Source organism: Indicator indicator, chromosome 10 (genome assembly GCF_027791375.1).
Source record: "Indicator indicator isolate 239-I01 chromosome 10, UM_Iind_1.1, whole genome shotgun sequence".
In the NCBI taxonomy this organism is placed as follows: Eukaryota; Metazoa; Chordata; class Aves; order Piciformes; family Indicatoridae; genus Indicator; species Indicator indicator.
In genome coordinates this window covers 23099438-23119043 of record NC_072019.1, presented here as the reverse complement: position 1 = coordinate 23119043, position 19606 = coordinate 23099438, and the positions used below count along the sequence as shown (strand labels likewise).

General features: G+C 43.1%; 1 protein-coding gene across 1 annotated transcript in view; it reads left to right on the top strand.

The window, feature by feature from the left end:
• TRABD2B (TraB domain containing 2B) overlaps window positions 1-19606 on the top strand; it is a 292610-nt gene that overhangs the window by 261011 nt on the left and 11993 nt on the right. Inside the window, exon 6 of the mRNA XM_054384439.1 lies at window positions 9403-9672. Within this exon, the coding sequence (XP_054240414.1) occupies window positions 9403-9672 (270 nt within the window). The remainder of the gene's footprint in view (window positions 1-9402; window positions 9673-19606) is intronic.

Below are 19606 nucleotides of genomic sequence, written 5' to 3'. Positions count from 1 at the left end.
GTCAGCTTCTTGCCCTAGAAATCTATCTGGATGGCAGCTACTGGGGTGGAACAAATGCACTCTCAGTTTCTCTGTTTAAACCAAGGTCAGGAATGGTTTGGGAATAATAACATGAGATGAGAATAGTTCTGCAACTGAGTTAGCAGATCTGCCTTTACACATAGCTGGCACTAACTAGAGAGGAGCAGACAGCCATAGACATCAGGAGCTCTGCTGACTTAAAATGGAAGTAGGAGAGAGACAAGCTTTGATGTGTATTTCTAGTTTGGTTGTGGCAGCTGGAGGAGAAAGAAGGATTTGTTCAACCCTTGCCTTGCTTTCTGGTCACTGGAGTCTGAGATTGTAACTCCTGAGATGAGGTGGTGGCATTTCGTCACCATTGTCCAGTCTCTCAGATAATGCCTAAACCATTGTAAATACACTGTAGAATCAGAAGCAACCCAAAACCTAAACCCAACCCAAAACTTTGGAAATGTCACAGTTAGACCTGCAGGAATTTATTTTTCCAATATGGATCAAATGGGATAAGAATTTTTTGCTTTGGAGAACCTGTTGGATGATGGAAGTTATTTTCCAGCACCTGAAAAATCTGCCTGTGTATAATTAATATGACATCACCTCAAAGAATCAGAGAAGTATCAAAGAGTTTATAAGGAGAAAACAGAGATTACATTGCCGAGTAATAAGTCCACCATTGTTCTTTATTAAAGCAATATATATGTGTTTATTTTAAAGTTATTAAAATGAAAGAGCAGTATATTCGCTCTTGTTACTAATGGTTTTCAAGCAATAAGAGAAAAAAAATACGGAGGGAATAAAGCTTGAAAATACTCCAGTTCAATAAAAATGCAACTTCTTTTTTTTTAATGTGTGTGGTATAATGCCATCACTTTAAATTCTTGGCAAATTTGGATAGAAATCAGGATTTCCAATACAGAGGTAATGTGTCCAACGTTTGGTTCTGTCCAAAATCAGGGAGGAAAAGCAGAAATATCAAAAAAACCCACTGCAAAGCCAGCACTCAAAACTTTATTAGAAGACACTGAAATATTTCAGTTAATATGGCAAGTCTTCAAGTGGGTTCATGGGCATGTAGGAGTGGTCATTTGAATGCGAAGCCTTTTCTCCCCTCTGTGAAGCAGGCTTCCAGAATGAACCAGATGTCCCAGCATAGCTGCAAAAGAACACTCTCCCATGTTGAACAAGGGTGGTGGAGCAGAAGGGACCCCTTCATGATCTATAGGGTAGGCATTCTCTCCAAAGAGCTTTAGGTACAACTTCCATAAGCCAGTGAGACACCAGAGGCAGCTGTATGAATACTTTGCTTAAATCAAATTACCCAGACAGAAGTAACTTAGCAGTAAACTGCTGTGGTAGTAAGAAAGTGATGATTTAGGGAAGAGTCTGAGGTGAGGCTTTGTGTGCCAGAAGCAGAAAAGGTTCTTGTTTGCTGTTTGTGTGGGAGATGAAAACAAGACTGGAAAGTCAGCCCATCCTTCCTCTGTGGGCTCAGCCCATCCTCTGAGGCAGGAGTGTGCAGCTTACACATTTCACACTAAAGATGCATGAACAAAGGATTATTCAGTTCAAGAATTGAACTAAAAAGTTCAGAAGGGGAAATAAGTTCAGAGCAGTCTGAAGTGGAACATTTTAAGGACATTTTGGAAGGCAGAGGTTGGGATTTGCTGGCTTGTTGTCATCTTTATTTATTAGTTGGGGTTTTATTTTTAATTGGGATCAATTTTTAAACAAAAAAGGCCACTTTGTACCATTTCAGTCTTTGAAAACAGAAGATTAAAAAAAGGAATTTAAAAGCTTTGTTCAGAAAGTGCTGAAATGAAGCATTTTGAGTTTTTTGAAATAAAACAGTTCATAAGAAAATGTGGAAACAGCATGTTACAGATGTTTCAGCTGGCCTCTCTTTTTTCATCAAATTCAACCACTCAATTTGCAGAAAGCTTTCATTTCTTCTCCTGTGCCCTAGATTAGCTCTACCTTTAATGGAGTAGAATAGATAACAAAAAGCTTTGCTCAATTCTCTTGTTTTATATTTTCTCCAAGTGAGAAGGACAACACAGGAATATCTTGACCTGACAAACTTTTCACTTCATTTATGCATAGAGTTGAGGGTTTGCATATATATTGAGGACCAAATTTCCTTTCAAAGTAAGTTCCAGTGTTCTGGAACAACAGTGATTCTTCCCAGAAAAATAGTATGACATGGATTCTGCTTCTAGAGATACCATCCAAATTTATTTGGGGTGAACTTTAATCTAATTTAGCTACTTTACCTAATTTAATTGCTCGTCAGATTTAGTTGACTCTGGTTCAAAAATAAAATAAAAAACAAACCCACACTTGAGTTTCCAAATTCTCTTAATAAATGGAAATGCTTTAACTTAATTGTAAGGCCTAAGGCAACCACATGCTAAATAAAATAACTTCATTCTAATTAAGCTTAATCAGATGGGTGCATAATCAGGGATTTTCTTTTGCTGTCTCTTGAGTGCAAATTAATCCTGATGTACTTACCTGAAGCAGCTCAGGGAAGTTAGGTATGGGTAGAATGTCTTCTCTAATCCCTTGGGAGTTACTTTATTTTGCGGTTAAAAAAAAATAAGTAATTATATATATGCTTTTGTCTGGAAGGAGATGAACTCCATGGTGGCATGCACTGACTGGTGTCACCTGTTTTATGTGAGAGACTATGATCTAAATCCATACTTCACATCATTAGTAAGAGGCCCTGTAAGCTATGGTGGGGTGGGTTAGGATTTCTGCCTGGTTTTCTCTTCTCCTTTTGTTTGGTATTCTCCCAAGAGGTTTGAAAATATGAATTTCATCTTAGCATAGAAAAGAAAATAAAATTAAAAAAAAAAAAAAAGAGGAGCTTCTTATGGGACAGGACATTCTGGTGCCTGTCTCTTGGGTGTGCATGATTGCTCTCTCTGAGGGATGCATAGGGGGGAAAAAAGCAAGCAGCAGATGTCTCTGTGGCCTGTGGCAAGGGGAGCAAGGATGCGTGTGAGGGACTGACAAATTCCTGCTTTGACAAAGGCTCCCAAATTGGAATTTATGGGAACCCATCTCTAATAAAAAGCTCTTAACTCTGGCTGCCATGCAGCTGCATCCCACGAACGGTGGCATGAGGATAAAGCTGCCACATCACACATTCCTTCCTATCACCGCAGCTTCTCTCTCGATGAAACACAATCTTTCCTTGTCTGATGGTGCTAAAAACTGCGAGAAGGAAACCTCAGCAATGTCTCTGTGCTTGGAAGCACATCCACAGCATGGCAGTCTCCTGAGCAAAGCTTTTCCGTTGCTTGTGCTACAAAGACAGGATGCAAATAGCAAATTGGCAGACTGGCCTTGGAGAAGATTCTGCACATTTCTGAGGGAGCAGAAGCCTTACCGCAAGATTGCTGGGAAAATAGGGTGATGATTCAGTTGGGTGGAAGATGTGTATGGTAAACAAAGGCATGTCTGCTCTCAAGAGCAAAGTTCTGGCCCCACTGAAGACCAGGGGCACCCCAAATGTTATCAGCTGTACTCTGGCAGGGTCGGTGGGCAGAAGCATTAGTGGAGTCTGCCCTGCCTGGTGGTCCCCTCAGACAACTGTCAGTGGATTGATGACTGGAAAAATCCCTGTTGGTGAGGATGAGGTGTAGTGAAAACCTAACTGTTAACACCACACAGTGTCAGTACAGGAATGAAATGTAGGTGTTCTGGTTCATCCTACAGAGGAGGTCATCAAGCCCTCTGAACTGTACAAAGTGGATACCCGGTGTGAGGAGTAGGAAGGTGGTTGCATATGCAGGAAGAAAGACATGGCCAGGATGCCAGCTGGCTTGGGGTTGAATGAAAGTGGGAGCTGGGCAATTTTAAGCCTGGGAATTACGAAAACAAGCTACTATAGAACTTCATGATGTTAATGTCTTTTTTTTGCTGACCAGATCCACTCAATAACCCCAGCAAATCCCAATGATGAGTCAATTTTTTATTGTCAGTGCCAGCATAGAGAGAAATGCTGAGATAGCCTAAAGGAGCATACAGCTTAGCCTCAACCACTTGCATGAGTTTTTTTGCTCTTTTAATTCTTGAAAACAATTAGGAAAGGAATGGCAAATTTCACCAGAAGTGAAACAAAGCCACGAGGGTCTTTGTGGATGAGGCATTTTCAAGAACTAGCAAAAATAAATGTTTTCCTGTTTTCACTTTGTTTTCTGTACCTTGGGACCAAGGCCCATAGGACATTTGCTGAGACTTCCAAGTTTTCTTATTTGGACTCTGTTAGAGAACTTGTTTTGGAGAACTGTGCATCTCAGGGAAGGAAATTAAGGTCAGAGATGAGAAAAACCCACCTAAGGGCCTTGAAATACTTTTACTTTCTGAAAGACCACCCTGTGTGGTCATAGATTTCAAAGTAGGTGGAACCTCTAGAGCTGGAGTTGTATCAAGTCATTAATGAAAAAAATCTCTGAGATCTTTGTGTGGACAAAGATATTTGGCTAGCATTTTCTCTACTTTTTGTTCAGAAGAGCCACAACCTCAAAAACTAGCCCTGCTTTTTAAACCCTGCCTCTAAAACTAAAACTATCTATCTTGAAAAGCTGTCTCAGCAGTAGTGAAGGGGGGGGGGTAATGTATTATATCCCCGTGGTTTCATAATGTGCAGCTGTGCTAACAGAGTGCACTGGGACAGAGACCAAAGGAAAGACCATGAAATGGTCAGTTGTATCTAGCTCTAAAGCTTTGTGCAACAGGGAGATCTGTTGTCCAGGTATCCTATTGCAGGTGGGAGGTTTATGTCCTTTCTATGACACCAAGCTGTGTGGTGCAGCAGACACATTAGAGGGAAGGGATCCATCCAGAGGGACCTGGACAGGCTGGAGAGGTGGGCACAAGCCAACCTCAGGAGGTTCAACAAGACCAAGGGCAGGGTCCTGCAGCTGGGTCGAGGCAATCCCAAGCACAAATGCAGGCTGGGCAGTGACTGGCTGGAGAGCAGCCCTGAGGAGAGGGACTTGGGGGTGCTGGTGGATGAGAAGCTCACCAGGAGTTGTCAGTGTGCACTTGCAGCCCAGAAAGCCAAGCAGAGCCTGGGCTGCATCAGGAGAAGTGTGGCCAGCAGGTCAAGGGAGGTGATTCTCCCTCTCTGCTCAGCTCTGGTGAGACCCCACCTGGAGTACTGCATCCAGGTCTGGAGCCTCTATTACAAGAGGGATCTGGAGATGCTGGAAGGTGTCCAGAGAAGGGCCACCAGGATGAGCAGAGGGCTGGAGCACCTCTGCTATGAGGACAGACTGAGAGAGTTGGGGCTGTTCAGTCTGGAGAAGAGAAGGCTCTGAGGTGACCTTCTTGTGGCCTTCCATTATCTGAAGGGGGCTACAAGAAAGCTGGGGAGGGACTTTTTAGGCTCTCAGGGAGTGACAGGACTAGGGGGAATGGAATAAAGCTGGAAGTGGGGAGATTCAGGCTGGACATGAGGAAGAAGTTCTTCCCCATGAGAGTGGTGAGAGCCTGGAATGGGTTGTGCAGGGAGGTGGTTGAGGCCCCATCCCTGGAGGTGTTTGCAGCCAGGCTGGATGAGGCTGTGGCCAGCCTGCTGTAGTGTGAGGTGTCCCTGCCCATGGCAGGTGGGGTTGGAACTGGATGATCCTTGTGGTCCCTTCCAACCCTGACTGATTCTATGATTCTTTTTTTCTTTTTTTTTTTTTTGAGGGGGGGAGGTGGGGAGAAGGAAAACCAAAGTATTAACAACTTCAAACCCTTTGTATTACCAAAGTTCAAAACTTTTACTGAAATAAATGGGAAAGTTATCTTCTACTAAGAAGTCCACTTTCAACTGAAGTCCACCTTACTTTCAATTAAAATCTTTAAATGTTCTTGCAATAGTTTACCACTTTCTGGTCAAGATCTGTGGAAAATTTTAAAGATACATCCCAAAATTACCACAGTATTTAAATGCCCACATTCTGTGGGATTAAGAGTTTAAGTTTCACTTTTGGTTAGTTCACTGTAGGATGATCATCAGATTTGAAAACAGCCAGGTCTCTAAATTTATTGAATTGAGGTTTTTTTTTTGAAGGAAGCAGCCATGCATCAACATCCAACCTTTCAGCATTCCCTCCTAGGTCTTGAGGCACCTATTAGTAGTACAGGAATAATGGAGTTACTATTGCCCAAAGGTAATATGCAGTTGCCACAGTGGAGCAATTCCCCCTGTGTCAACTCAAAAGCACAAGTGGTTAGTTTATAACCCTCTTTAGGTTACCACATTTTAATGTTTCTTCAGTGTTTATTTATTCTCTTCCCAAAGAATGTTCTGAAATATCGAGTTTACAACCTGTGGCTCATGTGATGGTAGTGGAAACAATTAAGCTAGGAGCTTTCAAAGCCACCACTGGGATTTTGATGCCCAAACTCGTTAATGTTAATAAGAAGTGAGCTGGCAGTTGTCTTAAGTGGTTTCTAAAATCTCAACCCATAAAAACACCTCTCTACTGGCTCCAGTTTACTAGGAGCTCAGAGCAAGGTAAACATGTGTAACAAAATAGGAGGTGTTAAAAGGTGGAAATTATGTGTTCAGATGTCTCTAAGACCATTCAAGAAACCAAATGGCAGCCCCAGCCTTGTGCTGGCAGATGTGGGAGCTGCTCCTACCTCTAGCACCTTGGAGAATTACTGCCTGATCAGAACATGAAGCATGGTTTCGATGGCAGGAAGAAGAAGGTCAGTGGAAACAGAAATCTTGGCAACTTAGTTCTATCTGTGATGATCAGATTGTTTATCTGCTTTGGGTTTTCATGCCTGCTGCATGCTCTTGCCCTCTTAACATTCTTCTGCCCACCACAGCCCCGTGGCCAGGGTAGTGCTGCTCTTCTTGTTGTGCAGGTGGGTGGCTGGGGTGCAGGAAAACCTGGGTGACTTCACCCCACAGTTAAGAGCAGAGGTATGCAGAACAGAACCAACAGAACAAGCTGATTTGGGGCAGTATCAACCAGCTTATATTCACATTGCTTTGGTATAAGTGCAGCAAACTGACCTAAGGCTTTCTTGCCACCAATTGCTACCTGCTGCCATTGCACTTATCCACATGGTGTTTGTAGATACTTGGTCCAGGTCCTTCTTACCTGCCTAACCCATCCTATCCAAGTTCACACTGTGTTACCTTCCAGGATGCTGAGTGGCTGTATTTGCATGTTGATGCTTTATTCATCCACCATCATGGTTGGATAAAAATTAAAAACTGTCTGGGGGAATCTACCCAATGCATTCCCTTTTACTTGAGTCTGGATGTAGATTTTCTTCATCCTTGAGCCTGTGTCACAGCCTAAGAAGTCTTGAAGGCTTTGGAGAGCACCAAGGTCTCTCAAAGAAAGTTGCTGTACTCATGAAAACTCATCCTCTACATGAATCATGGAATAAAGAGTTAATGGGGAGAAAACCCAGAACCAGCAGATCTCTCTGTGATGTAAAATAGAGTATGGAGTGAGTATGAATGAGTTTGAAAGGGTCCTGGTAAGAGTCTGAATGCTGGGAAGAATAGATTTTCCTGTGGTTTTGCTAATGAAACCAACCTTGGAGAACTTTAATCAAGTGTCTTTCTTTTCTCTGTGTCATATGATCTCTGAAGAACTTCATTTACTATCTGTCATATGGTCTCTGAGGAATGTCATTTATGTTGGCCATGAGTGACAAAGTTACTGTAGTTTTGCCAGTGAGCCTCCTAGTAGCAATGATTAATTATCAGTAGCTATTGGAAGGACCTTTGGGTGAAACATGATGCAGTGGAAATGGAGATGACCATCTTGACTCCTCTTGTGATGGACTTCAAAAAAATCATACAGAACAAAAGCTGCCATTAGTAGTAGATGTGACTTTTTTGGAAGAGAACACAATGTTCCATAAATGAAACATGTGGTTTCACTTGCAGCACATTTTGTACATTGTCACCAATGAAGTTTAGGATTTTTTATTACTTTTTCATTAAAAAGTCTTACTGGTTTCACTCAGGAGGCAAAACTTTTCACGTGGCTTTAATTGTTTCTGTCATAAAAGTCATAGCATCCATGTAATAGAAATAGTTTTGCAGACCACAGCCTCATATTGCCTATTAATTCTCTTCCATTTTATGTACCTACAACTCATTAGGCCATCCTAGAGACAGAAAAAGTTCCTCTCTTGCAATTAAGACCAAACAGGAACTTCTACTGAAGTTGGAGGAGGGGTGGGAGAGAAGGAGGGATCACTTTGTGTCAGTATTGGTTTATTAGATTTTTGTTTCAAATATCTTAGCTCACAAATGCAAGTTCACATGGCTGCATATCAAAGGAGAGAGCTTGTACTGACTTTTTCCTAAAATTAGTGAAACTCTAGACCATTAAAACAATAAAAGGCCTTTTTCTGCCTAGTTCCAGTCAGAGGCAAGAGGTGATAGTATTTCAAATAGGAGTGAGAAGCTTTGGCAGCATTGTTTCAAGGTGACTTTGGACAGGTCATTTACCCTCACTTTTGCATCATTTCTCCATTATATAAAAATCTGATAGCATTCAAGTCTCACATATCCCATCTCAGCAGCCTGGCTGTTAGACCATGCTTCTGTCATCAGCCTGGGCTTCTCTCTCACCAGCCCAACTGGGATGAACACACATAATTATTGATGCTGTCAAAACAATGACTTGTTTTGCACAGATGATATCCAAATGTAAAAAACAGAGGGGGAAGGGAAAGAAGAAGGGGAAGGGGAAGGGAAAGAAGAAGGGGAAGGAAAAGGGAAAGAAGAAAGGGAAGGGAAAGGGAAAGAAGAAGGGAAGGGGAAGGGAAAGAAGAAGGGGAAGGGAAGGGAAAGAAGAAGGGGAAGGGAAAGGGAAGGAAGAAGGGGAAGGGAAAGGGAAAGAAGAAAGGGAAGGGAAAGGGAAAGAAGAAAGGGAAGGGGAAGGGAAGGAAGAAGGGGAAGGGAAAGGGAAAGAAGAAAGGGAAGGGAAAGGGAAAGAAGAAGGGGAAGAGAAGGAAGAAGGGGAAGGGAAAGAAGAAGGGGAAGGGAAGCTTCTCTTGAGGTATGTGTTTGCCTCAGAGGGAGTTGCAGTTTTGCTATTTAACCTATTTAACCTTCAGCCCAGTGGGGGAGGTGACATTGACCCTTCCACTGCCTCTAAAGCCTGCAAGAAGTAATTAAAATGCCAGAGAACAGCAACAGCATAGCACCTGCCTTTTCCTCTTTGTTCAGTTTAGCATTTATTTGAAAGCTTGCTTAGGAAATGGCACTGCTATTTCTAGTAGCTGCCCAAATTCCTTGTACATCTTCTTATTGGTCTGGAGCACCCACCCACCCCTGCTTTCACTTTTCTTAGCACAGTCCCCTGCTTTTTTCAACTCTGTAAATGTTGTGTTTTGCAGTTCAAGGACGACAAAGACAAGCCCAGCCTTAGAAGGGTCCTCAGCAACAGCCCTGCCAGTTGTGCAGCTTTCTGAGCAAGTCCCACTGACATCACCTTCCCTGAAGCCCCTGCAGGTGGATGAAGAAGACAGCCTGTCTCCTCACCTGCTGTTGCCAGATAGCATCAGCCAGCTGGAAGAGTTTGGCAGGCAGAAGAAATGGCACAAGAAGCAGCACAAACAGCACCGCCAGAGGCAGTTCAATGACCTTTGGGTTCGGATAGAAGACAGGTGAGTCATAACTTTTCATGGTCCCTGTCCTCTTTCTGCTGCTTCCTAACTAGCTGCTCTTTACAGATTCCAGCTTTTGTTGATTAGGGTTGGAGAAAAGTTAAATGGAAGAGACAGGGAGTGAAGTCATGTTTTTAGAGCCTAATGAAGATCTAGGAGGAACACTCCCAGCCACATTTGATCTGAAAGTAAAGAGAAAAAGAAAGCTAATGCTTAAAATATTTAAAATATACAGAAACAAAAATGTGTCAAAGAGGGAGAAAATGACAATGGAAAATATTCTGTGTTTCCTCTCTTTCTTCCAAGAATTATTTTCCAGTCTTTCCAGTGGGTTTTCAGCCCAATGATTCATCCCTTTTCCAACCATACAAAATATTCGTGGGATTTTTTTTTTCTTTTTACAATTCTGACATATCTGACTTCCAGTATCTTTAACTGTGTTCTGGGAATGAAATGTTTTAATATCTCAGACTGCACTGGCAACAGCAAGCTGAGGTAAAATGAAGTATTTAATGAAGGCTTCTATGTGAAGAGAATGAAGGCAGGCACATTTCTATGGCCATTCCAACCTCAGTCTGAGGTTGAAAAAAAATCTCATTTAGTATTTGAATAGGACCTTTAATGTTTGACCAGAGCTTGCTTCTCAGTGTGTGCTTTTAGGATTCCTGGGCAATTTACTCTCCCACCTCTAAAACTGGGAAAGCTCTTTGTGCCTTCACCTAGGCCACATCATGGGCAGATAAACAGCCACAATATTTGCAGATCTCCCAACAAGTAAAAGGAATGAAATAATCTGTTGGTTACTGGCTGCTGGCCTCTACATGTGATAATTGAATTTGAGCATTATTACCATTTTCATAGCATCTAAATTCCTTGCAAGTAAAATGAGTTAGAGTCTCTCAGAGACTTCTGCCTTTCCTAAGGAGGAAACCTCACATCCTTGTGTTTGGGGATTTTGTTAAATTCTTTTTATTTATTCTTTTTAATGGGTTGTTATTAAGGTGGTGCATATTAATCTTAATATAGTAAGGCTGTTTCTGAGGTTAGTGCCAGCCTTGCTAAGACAAATTGATGTATTTTGTTTTCAAAGTGTGTTCGGTGGTTGGATCCTCTCCACAGAGGAAATTTAACCATGAACTAAGAAGGCATTTGGTTTAACATAGTTGATTGCCTCAAGGACAAGGAACTTTCCCATCTTTCATCTGCCTTTGGGTAACCAAGTCATGGTATCCCTTGATGTTCCAACCTTTTCCAAGGTTGTCTGGTCCAGTTCACCATAGATGTCCTACAAGTGAGGTGCTTGAATAGATCTGGTAGGAGTCTGACAGTTAGGTACAATCCTTCTGCCCCTGTCCTATCTGTCCTGAAAGGATATGAAATATTTGTCCTGGTATGGCTGTGGAAATGTGTAACTGAGGACTTAAAGCAATGGTGCTTGTACAGGTTTGGTGGACTTTTGTACCCTTTGCTGGGTTTATTTCAGCAAGAATTGCTCCTAGGAAAATTATTTGGAAGGGTAGTTCCCCAAGTCAGAGTTAAATTATTCACTCTGTGCTCCTGTGAGATTTCATCTGAATCAAAACCTTTTATCCCTCCACTTCCATTTCATAAGGATGGAGACTGGGATAAGGAAGCATAAGTTTCCATTCCTGCTGGTGATGAACCAGACACTGTGTGTCGCTTGCCTTGCTGAAAGATCCCAGGGAGATGTTAGTGGGAGATCACAGCCCTAAAAATGAGGAAAGGCTGGAAGCAGGGAAGTCTGCCTTAGTGCTTTCAGATGGCTTTCAGAGTTTCTACAGTTCTGGAGTAACTTCTGGTGTTTTCCTGGAAGCAAAACAAAACAAAACAAAAATTATGAATTGGAGACTCACAACCAGCTCTAGTTTCCCCATAAATTGGATGGGGTCTCAACTTTCATAAACCAGCTGCTGCATATTGTGCTTTTGGCAGTTGGGTTTCATCAGCATTAATTGCAAGCTGGACCTTGCACAAGGCAATAAACACTGAGTTCCCTCTAGCTGGTTCCTTTCTGACTGGCAGGAAAAGAACAGAATTGTGCCACTAGAGTTTATAGCATGCTCATTCTTGGGAGGAAACAGCTAGGATGGGTGACAGGATGGGCAGTGGAGTGTGGCCCACACAGGAGAGAAGCATGCAGACTTACATTGTGCTGTCTCAACCATGCTCACCAGCAGTGAGATTGTTAGCCAGTCATTATGGGAGGATAATTGGGGTACTAGAAGTTCACACTCTGGCCTGTCCCATAGATCCATTGTGCATTTGCATATACTTAAATCAGAGCCCGTCATGTTTGATGTGGACTGAGGTCTCTGCATGCATTATATACCTTGAGCTATGGCCCTGCATTTCCAAATGGTTCTTCTGCCAGTCTGAGATTTCTAACTCACCTGTTGTCACCTAAAACTTGATTTGCTCACCTTTGGGACAGAGTAGAGGGATTTAGGTCATTGTTACAGCTTTTGGGCTAAAGCTGCATAAAAGTCATCGTTTCCATGCCAGATCTCCAGGATGCAGCTCTCTCAGGTGCTTTTCAACATGAAAAATGAAAGAGAAATATGCAGGTGGAGGATAAATTTAAAGGAGGCAAATTCAAACCAGATTATTGATTCTTGTATGAACCTCATTGAGCTGTGAAATGACTGTGGCTCATACAGCTCTTTTCCAAAGCTTTATTGACCATGGATTAGAGGATTTTATGAGCCATGAATTGCAAGGCTTTTATGGACTATGCATTTCTAGGCTATCTCATACACTTCCATGGAAATCTTGGGGTGTTTTTTTAAGCTACCAACAGAAAAACAAAGGAAATGAATGCAGGAGAACAATCTTAAAGGAACATCAAAGGTCTGACTCGAACCTATAAAAGCCAGGAAATCCATAATTAATGGTTCAACTAAGGCTTTAGCTCACACAGTCGTTTGGATCTGATCTGAGGTTATAGCTACAATCTGAAATGGCCTCATGAAAAATGAGTCATCATTTAATGTCACACATCATTATTAGTATTTACTTTCAGTTATACCTTGGAGATTGTCCTTTTCTTTTTATTCTGTCTTGACAGCTGAGGCTTTTGAGTTGGCACCCCTGAGTGGACAGTGTTTAGGTTTGTGTGTTGGAGGGTTAGTACTGCTGTGGAGGATGAGAAAGCTTCTACTCTCTCTCCTTCCCTGTCTTTGACAGAGCTAAGATTTGCTGATCTCCTGGGTAATTTGCTACACTGAAGGCTATTAAAAAATAAAAAATGCTGATGAAATGTGTGGTTTCCTCTCCCTTCTGCCTCCTTCCCCTAAGATCTAAGCAAAACAAAGAAGTTCTGCCTAGCTACAGTTTGTGTTTGAAATTTTGTTAAGAATCAAAATTAAATGGAGATACCAAGTAGCAGGATTTTTCTCTTTAACTACTTGATTTTGCAGAAATGTGCAGATTTGAAGTCTGTCTTTGGGAAGAATTTGAACACAGACAGAATTTAAACCCTAGCTAGCTTCTGTAGCCAAAACCCAGCCAGGGCAGCCAGAAGGGGAGGCAAAACCCTTGCCTGGAAGGCTGCAGTTTGGCATAGAGAGTGTTATTGTTCCTGTTGGCACTATGTTAGCTCAGCTTCCCCTTGTAATATAAATAATTAATTACAGATAATTCACTGGCATTTCTTAATGAGCTGCTCAGTTAGCTGAAAGACTAGAGAAGTGTCTGTGATGTTTCAGAGCAGTCAATGAAGGCCAGATCAGGATCACACCTTTATTCTAGCAGGCAAACAGTTTAAGGCTACAAACAAAACCATCCCAAGAGAGCAGAGAACCTCTCCTGGCTGTGGGAAGCATTATAGCTCCTGAGTCCCTAAAGCTGGGCAGTAGGAAAGCCCCTGGTAAAAGGGGAGTTAGTGCCTGGAAGGGTGTTGCAGGAGGTGTGAGGTTTGGAAGGAGCAATGACAGCTAGAGGATACAAAAAGAAAGAAATACAGTAGAATAATTAGAGAGGCTGTAATGGGCAACTGCATTCCCACTGCAAAGAAGAGACCTGGGTAAGGATGGTGTTTGGAAGGACACTGAGCACACAGATGCTTCACTTGTGCAGGAATTAAATTAAAGGAAGAGAATTGTTATCAGAAGAAAGAAAAAAAAATAATATAAGTTCTTGTCCCAGATGTAAGCTCAGCCCTGCCAAACCTGCCATACCTACCATCAGTGGGAAACAAAATGAATTCCCTCTGTAATTGGAAATGGCATTTCTCTGATAGGCCCAGTGCTGGGTATTCAACCCCAGATGAATGCAATAACATCACAAATATCAATTTCTTTTGGAAGCAACAGTTCTTTTAGACCAAAAAAAAAAAAAAAATACAATTATACCAGTGATGGATGAAGGGAGACAATGTGTAATAAACTCTACTGTGTCCTGGTATAGAATGAACCTTATCAGTTTGGATGGAATTTAAGCACTTAACCTGTTATCCTTTCTTTCAAGACAATGCAGTGATGGAAAACAGAACTCTGTCAAATCAGACAAACTTTTAATTTCGCTTAACTGCATCTGAAAGGTAAATTTCAGTAAATGAATCCAAATTGCTTCCTTTTCACAACACACGGTGCTGAAATACAGTACTTAACTTCATTAAAGAAAAGACTGCTTTTCTTTAGAGGAGACCTAGACACTTTTGAAGTCTAACAGGTAAATTGTGGTCAGATGATTTCCTTCCATATGGTAGCTTTGAGATAGAAATTTTCATCACTGGGGCCTTGTTTGTTTAAATGACTCTATCCCCCTTCCTGGTAAGGATACTGCCCAGAGGGTGCATGCCTACTGATGCTCATGGGGAGGGGGGATCACTCTCTCCTCCAGCCTGGCTCCATGCAGCTGAGTAAGTAGTAGCCACCATTGCATTTGTTTGCCTGGTGTTCAACCAAGGATGATGATGCAGCTTCAGGACCTTTCTAACTTGTGGTAATGAACCTGTCTCCCAAAGGGACCACTCCAGCAAGTCTGGAACAGTGGGAGTGTAGGCATGCTGGAGTTCCACCTTCCCTCCCTCATCACACCTTATTGCTCTTTGGGGCTCAACTGTGTTGTGTGGCCCCTTGGCTTTCCTCCAGCACTTCTGTCTGCCTTTTCCTTTGCTTTGCTGTTCTCCTGGCAGGATTTCCTTCTCAGGAAAATTTCATGGTCATAGTCCCTATCAGTGACTGCCCTGGTCTCCAGGGCATGGCATAAATATCTTCTCATGAGAAAAAATCTCATGGTTTGACTGCTTGGCTACAAGACCCTTCTGTCATGCTGAGCAGTCTCAGAACACATCCTGGACAAAGGCTCCCTCCTGGTTCTTTAATGGAAGCTGAACCTGTCTATCTTGAACTGGCCTAAAATCTGCTCCTAGTTTTCCAGCTTTTTATGAACTCTGGTGGATATACAGTGGCCAGAAGACGACATTTTGGGCAGCGAAGCAGTGAGTCAGTTGGTCCTTCTCTCTCCCTGTGCTGTGTGCCTCTCTCAAACACTCAATCTTGCTTCTCTGTAGGCATCCCTCAGCTCCTTTTTTAGCAGAGCACGAAGTGTGGGGAATATTGTGTTTTCCTCTTCTTAGTGTCTTGCTATTATTTCCATGTGGTCCTCCTTTAAGATGAGCAGGTGGCTCAGTCTCCTTTAAACAAGCAGTGATCTTGTCAGTGCTTTGATGATGCCCTGTGCATAGCCCCAAGCACACAAGCCCTCCAATGGAAGCAAAATAGCAGCACGGTGTAACTCTGTGCACTACAAATAAGAGGCAAATCTCCTGGCTGTAACATATGATACAGTGATGACATATCCTCCCTCCCTAGATGGTTTTTATTGAGGCTTCATGGATTATCAGGTTGGTCAGAGTGCACAGAACATATTAATTAAAGCTGTGAAACCTGGGCTCAGCACACAACTCTCTCGTGCATCGCAGTAACAGACGGGAAGCGCACGACTCTCCATCTCCGTGCTAATAGGCTCCCCCTGTCAGCTGGCCATGACTGATAACTTCTTTCCCCTTGTAAAGCCAAAGAGTTCATTTGTTATCCTCCAGATGGGGCTGAGAAGATGTACATGCTTTCACCTGCTAGACAAACAGATCTGTATGTTTTACTTTGTTGTTCTCCAAAACGTGCTGACACGGTATGATGAAAGGGAGAGCCACGAGGATGCTTAGGGGACTTGAGCATCTCCCCTGTGAAGAGAGACTGAGAGCCCTGGGGCTGTTTAGTCTGGAGAAGAGAAGACTGAGAGGGGATCTGATCAAAGTCTATAAATATCTGAGGGGTGGGTGTCAGGAGGAGGGAGGGGGCCAGGCTCTTTTCAGTGGTACACAGTGATAGGACAAGGAACAATGGGTTCAAAGTTGAACATAGAAGATTTCACCACAACATGAGGAGAAGCTTCTTTCCAGTGAGGGTGACAGAGCACTGGAACAGGCTGCCCAGGGGGTTTGTGGAGTCTCCTTCTCTGGAGACTTTCAAAACCCACCTGGATGCATTCCTGTGCAGATTACCCTAAGTGATCCTGCTCTGGCAGGGGGGTTGGACCTGATGATCTCTTGCGGTCCCTTCCAACCTCTCATATACTGTGAGACTGTGACACTGTGAAACAAACACAGAGAAATTTTTAAAGAAAGATAAAGCAAGAGCCTTGCATATGCTTCCACTGTTGCTTGAGTGTCTCACCACCAGTATGAACAATTAACATGAAGTAGGATGCAAACCTTATTTTAATGAAAGCTATAAATACCTGAAAATAACATTTTTAGAGAGAAAGAACATGGAATTCTCTTGGAAACAGAGATGTAATTTGTGTATAGATTTCAATTTCTATTTCATGAAACTAAATTCTTTATTGGTTATGCATTAGGTATTTTATTCTCATCAGATTTAAATCCATTATGAATATTAAATCCACATTTTTGAAGGCAAGTAACAAAATTGGAGTACACAAAAGGTAGGATTTTTGAATGGTGAGGTATTTCCAGCACTGGATATCCAAGAGCACTTTCTGCTCCTTCTTCTCAGTGCTGATTAACATTGAAAATACAATGCAGGATATTTTATGGAACCTATTAAGAGCTATCTCTTCCCTTCTTGTTTTCTGCTTGTAGTTGGGCTGAGTAATCTACGTTATACATTTACATCTGCCCCAGTCTGCTGTGTTTCTGACTTGGGCTGAGCATAGCTATATCATTGCTAGCTTTGTTAAGCTGCCTAAGTTCTGTCTGATGCAGCACAAACAAAATGTTTGCTTAGGATTCAGTTTCAAGGAGGAGCAGCTGCTGAGTTACAATAATCTCTTCCTCTGTGATGAACATCCCCATGTGTTTCTCTGTTTCTCAGCCAGAACAGTCTCATTTTCTCACCCAGTGCCAGGACTCCTCTTGACTGGGGACAACCTGTTAACTTCTAAGTTCCATGGTTCTGTTTTCTGCTTGCATTTTCTCTTTCTGTCTGCTCTTTCTACCTGCCCTTTTCAACTCCATCTGCATGCATTCAACATGGTCCCTGTAGCAAAAAGTAGGAAGGAAGCCCCTTCAGCATCTCAATCCCCAGACCTCTGCACTCACCTCTACCTCTCTGAGCTCACCTTGCATGAGGCTGCAATCCTGCAAACACTGCACTTCAATTTACAGTAGGTCCATGCCAATGAAAGTGTGGGACTTTGGAGCCTGCAAATTTCAGCAGAACTTCTTGAGATGTTCTACTTTTATCTGGCATGTCTTTGTCATCTGATGTTACTGCAGATGGCAGCAGTTAGGAGGCATACCTAGGCATCCTTCTCCATTTTTTAACCAGGAGGTAGATCTCCTCCACGTTGTCTCATCTTCTTTGCCTTTCCTACCAATTTCACACAGATGTATGTGTGGCCAAGGACACTGAACAAGGCAGGCAGCATTGACTCCATTCTTTGCTTAAATTCCTTGACATTCTAAAGCAGTCCAGACAGCCTCACAGGCAGTTTCTGTGGTGGTGGCCAATGCCAGGAGTGCTGGAGGTGAATGGTGCTCTAGCCACCCACACTAATAAGTCATTAGCAAAACCTTTATGCTTATGCATAGGATCCATCATTTTTTATTCAGACAACAGAAATGTGCTTAGAGTTGGCATTAAGCTGGAGAAAAGGTGCCTGTGGGTATAAGTAAGTGTAGAAGCAAGTTTATTTTTACCTACAGCTTCTTTTAATGTTAATATTAAGCAACCACGGTTAAATAGAATCATAGAATCAGTCAGGGTTGGAAGGGACCACAAGGATCATCCAGTTCCAACCCCACCTGCCATGGGCAGGGACACCTCACACTACAGCAGGCTGGCCACAGCCTCATCCAGCCTGGCTGCAAACACCTCCAGGGATGGGGCCTCAACCACCTCCCTGCACAACCCATTCCAGGCTCTCACCACTCTCACAGGGAAGAACTTCTTCCTCATGTCCAATCTGAATCTCCCCACTTCCAGCTTTATTCCATTCCCCCTAGTCCTATCACTACCTGATATCCTAAAAAGTCCCTCCCCAGCTTTCTTGTAGGCCCCCTTCAGATATTGAAAGGCCACAAGAAGGTCACCTCAGAGCCTTCTCTTCTCCAGACTGAACAGCCCCAACTCTTTCAGTGTCTCCTCGTAGATTAGGCTTTATTCAAAAGTCTTGAGATTTCCATGTACAACTGCTCAGACAGTTATACAACTAAGGTTTCAGGACTATACCTGTAGTACAAAGTGTCTCCTGTGGAGTGAGGCCAAAAGGGGGGGGTTGGAGGGGTGACGCGTATTCCACCAAAAGAGTTCACACTAAGTGAGTTTGGCTGTCTTCTGTGTTAATGCAAGGCTTTCTCTCCAGCTATTTTTGGTCTGTTCCAGCAGTGTTTCCCACTGTGGGCTGGTATGCGAGGGCTGTGCTGTGAGGTTTGCAAACACTTGTATTTCTGTGTTGTGAGAACAGAGCATTTGTGTGTCGTTGGAGCGACCGAAAGGAAGGGCAGACCGCACCTGCGATCCTCGCACATGTTTAGTGTCGCCTGCGAAGAACCATGTGCAGCAAGGGGGCTCTGCAAGAAAGCTTGTTAGCACATGTCATCATGGCCCTTCCAATTTATACTGACATTTGTATTTTCTCTGTCCAGGGTTTTCACTAGCCAGATGAGGACTGGCTCCTTGGAGCCTTTAACTGTGACTCCTCATGGTGTGTTGTCTGTTGCATGCCCCCAAAACAAAACAGCATTTCTGGCTCCTGTCAAACAGATAAGAAGAGCAAATGCACTGGTACTGTGTCCAGTTCTGGGCCCCTCCATTGAAGAAGGACATTGAGATACTTGAACATGTCCAGAGAAGGGCAATGAGGCTGGTGAGAGGTCTGGAGCACAAACCCTACAAGGAGAGGCTGAGGGAGCTGGGACTGTTTAGCCTGGAGAAGAGGAGGCTCAGGGGTGACCTCATTGCTGTCTACAACTACCTGAAGGGAGGTTGTAGCTAGGAGGGGGTTGGTCTCTTCTCCCAGGCAACCAGCACCAGAACAAGAGGACACAGTCTCAAGCTGCACCAGGGGAGGTTTAGGCTGGAGGTGAGGAGAAAGTTCTTCACAGAGAGAGTTGTTAGCTGTTGGAATGTGCTGCCCAGGGAGGTGGTGGAGTCACCATCCCTGGAGGTGTTCAAGAGGGGATTGGAGGTGGCACTTGGTGACATGGTTTAGTAGTCATGAGGTCTTGGGTGACAGGTGGGACTCGATGATCCTTGAGGTCTTTTCCAACCTTATTGATTCTGTGATTCCGTGCACCCTCAGGTAAAGGGAATTCCTCTAAATCTGAAGTGCACCTTAACACAGCTCTACAAAACTCTAAAAAAAATAGCTGAGCAATAAGCTGTCTAGTTTAACAAGCAGAGAAAGTTCAATAAATGGTAGAGCTTTACCTTGCTTTAGGGGTGGG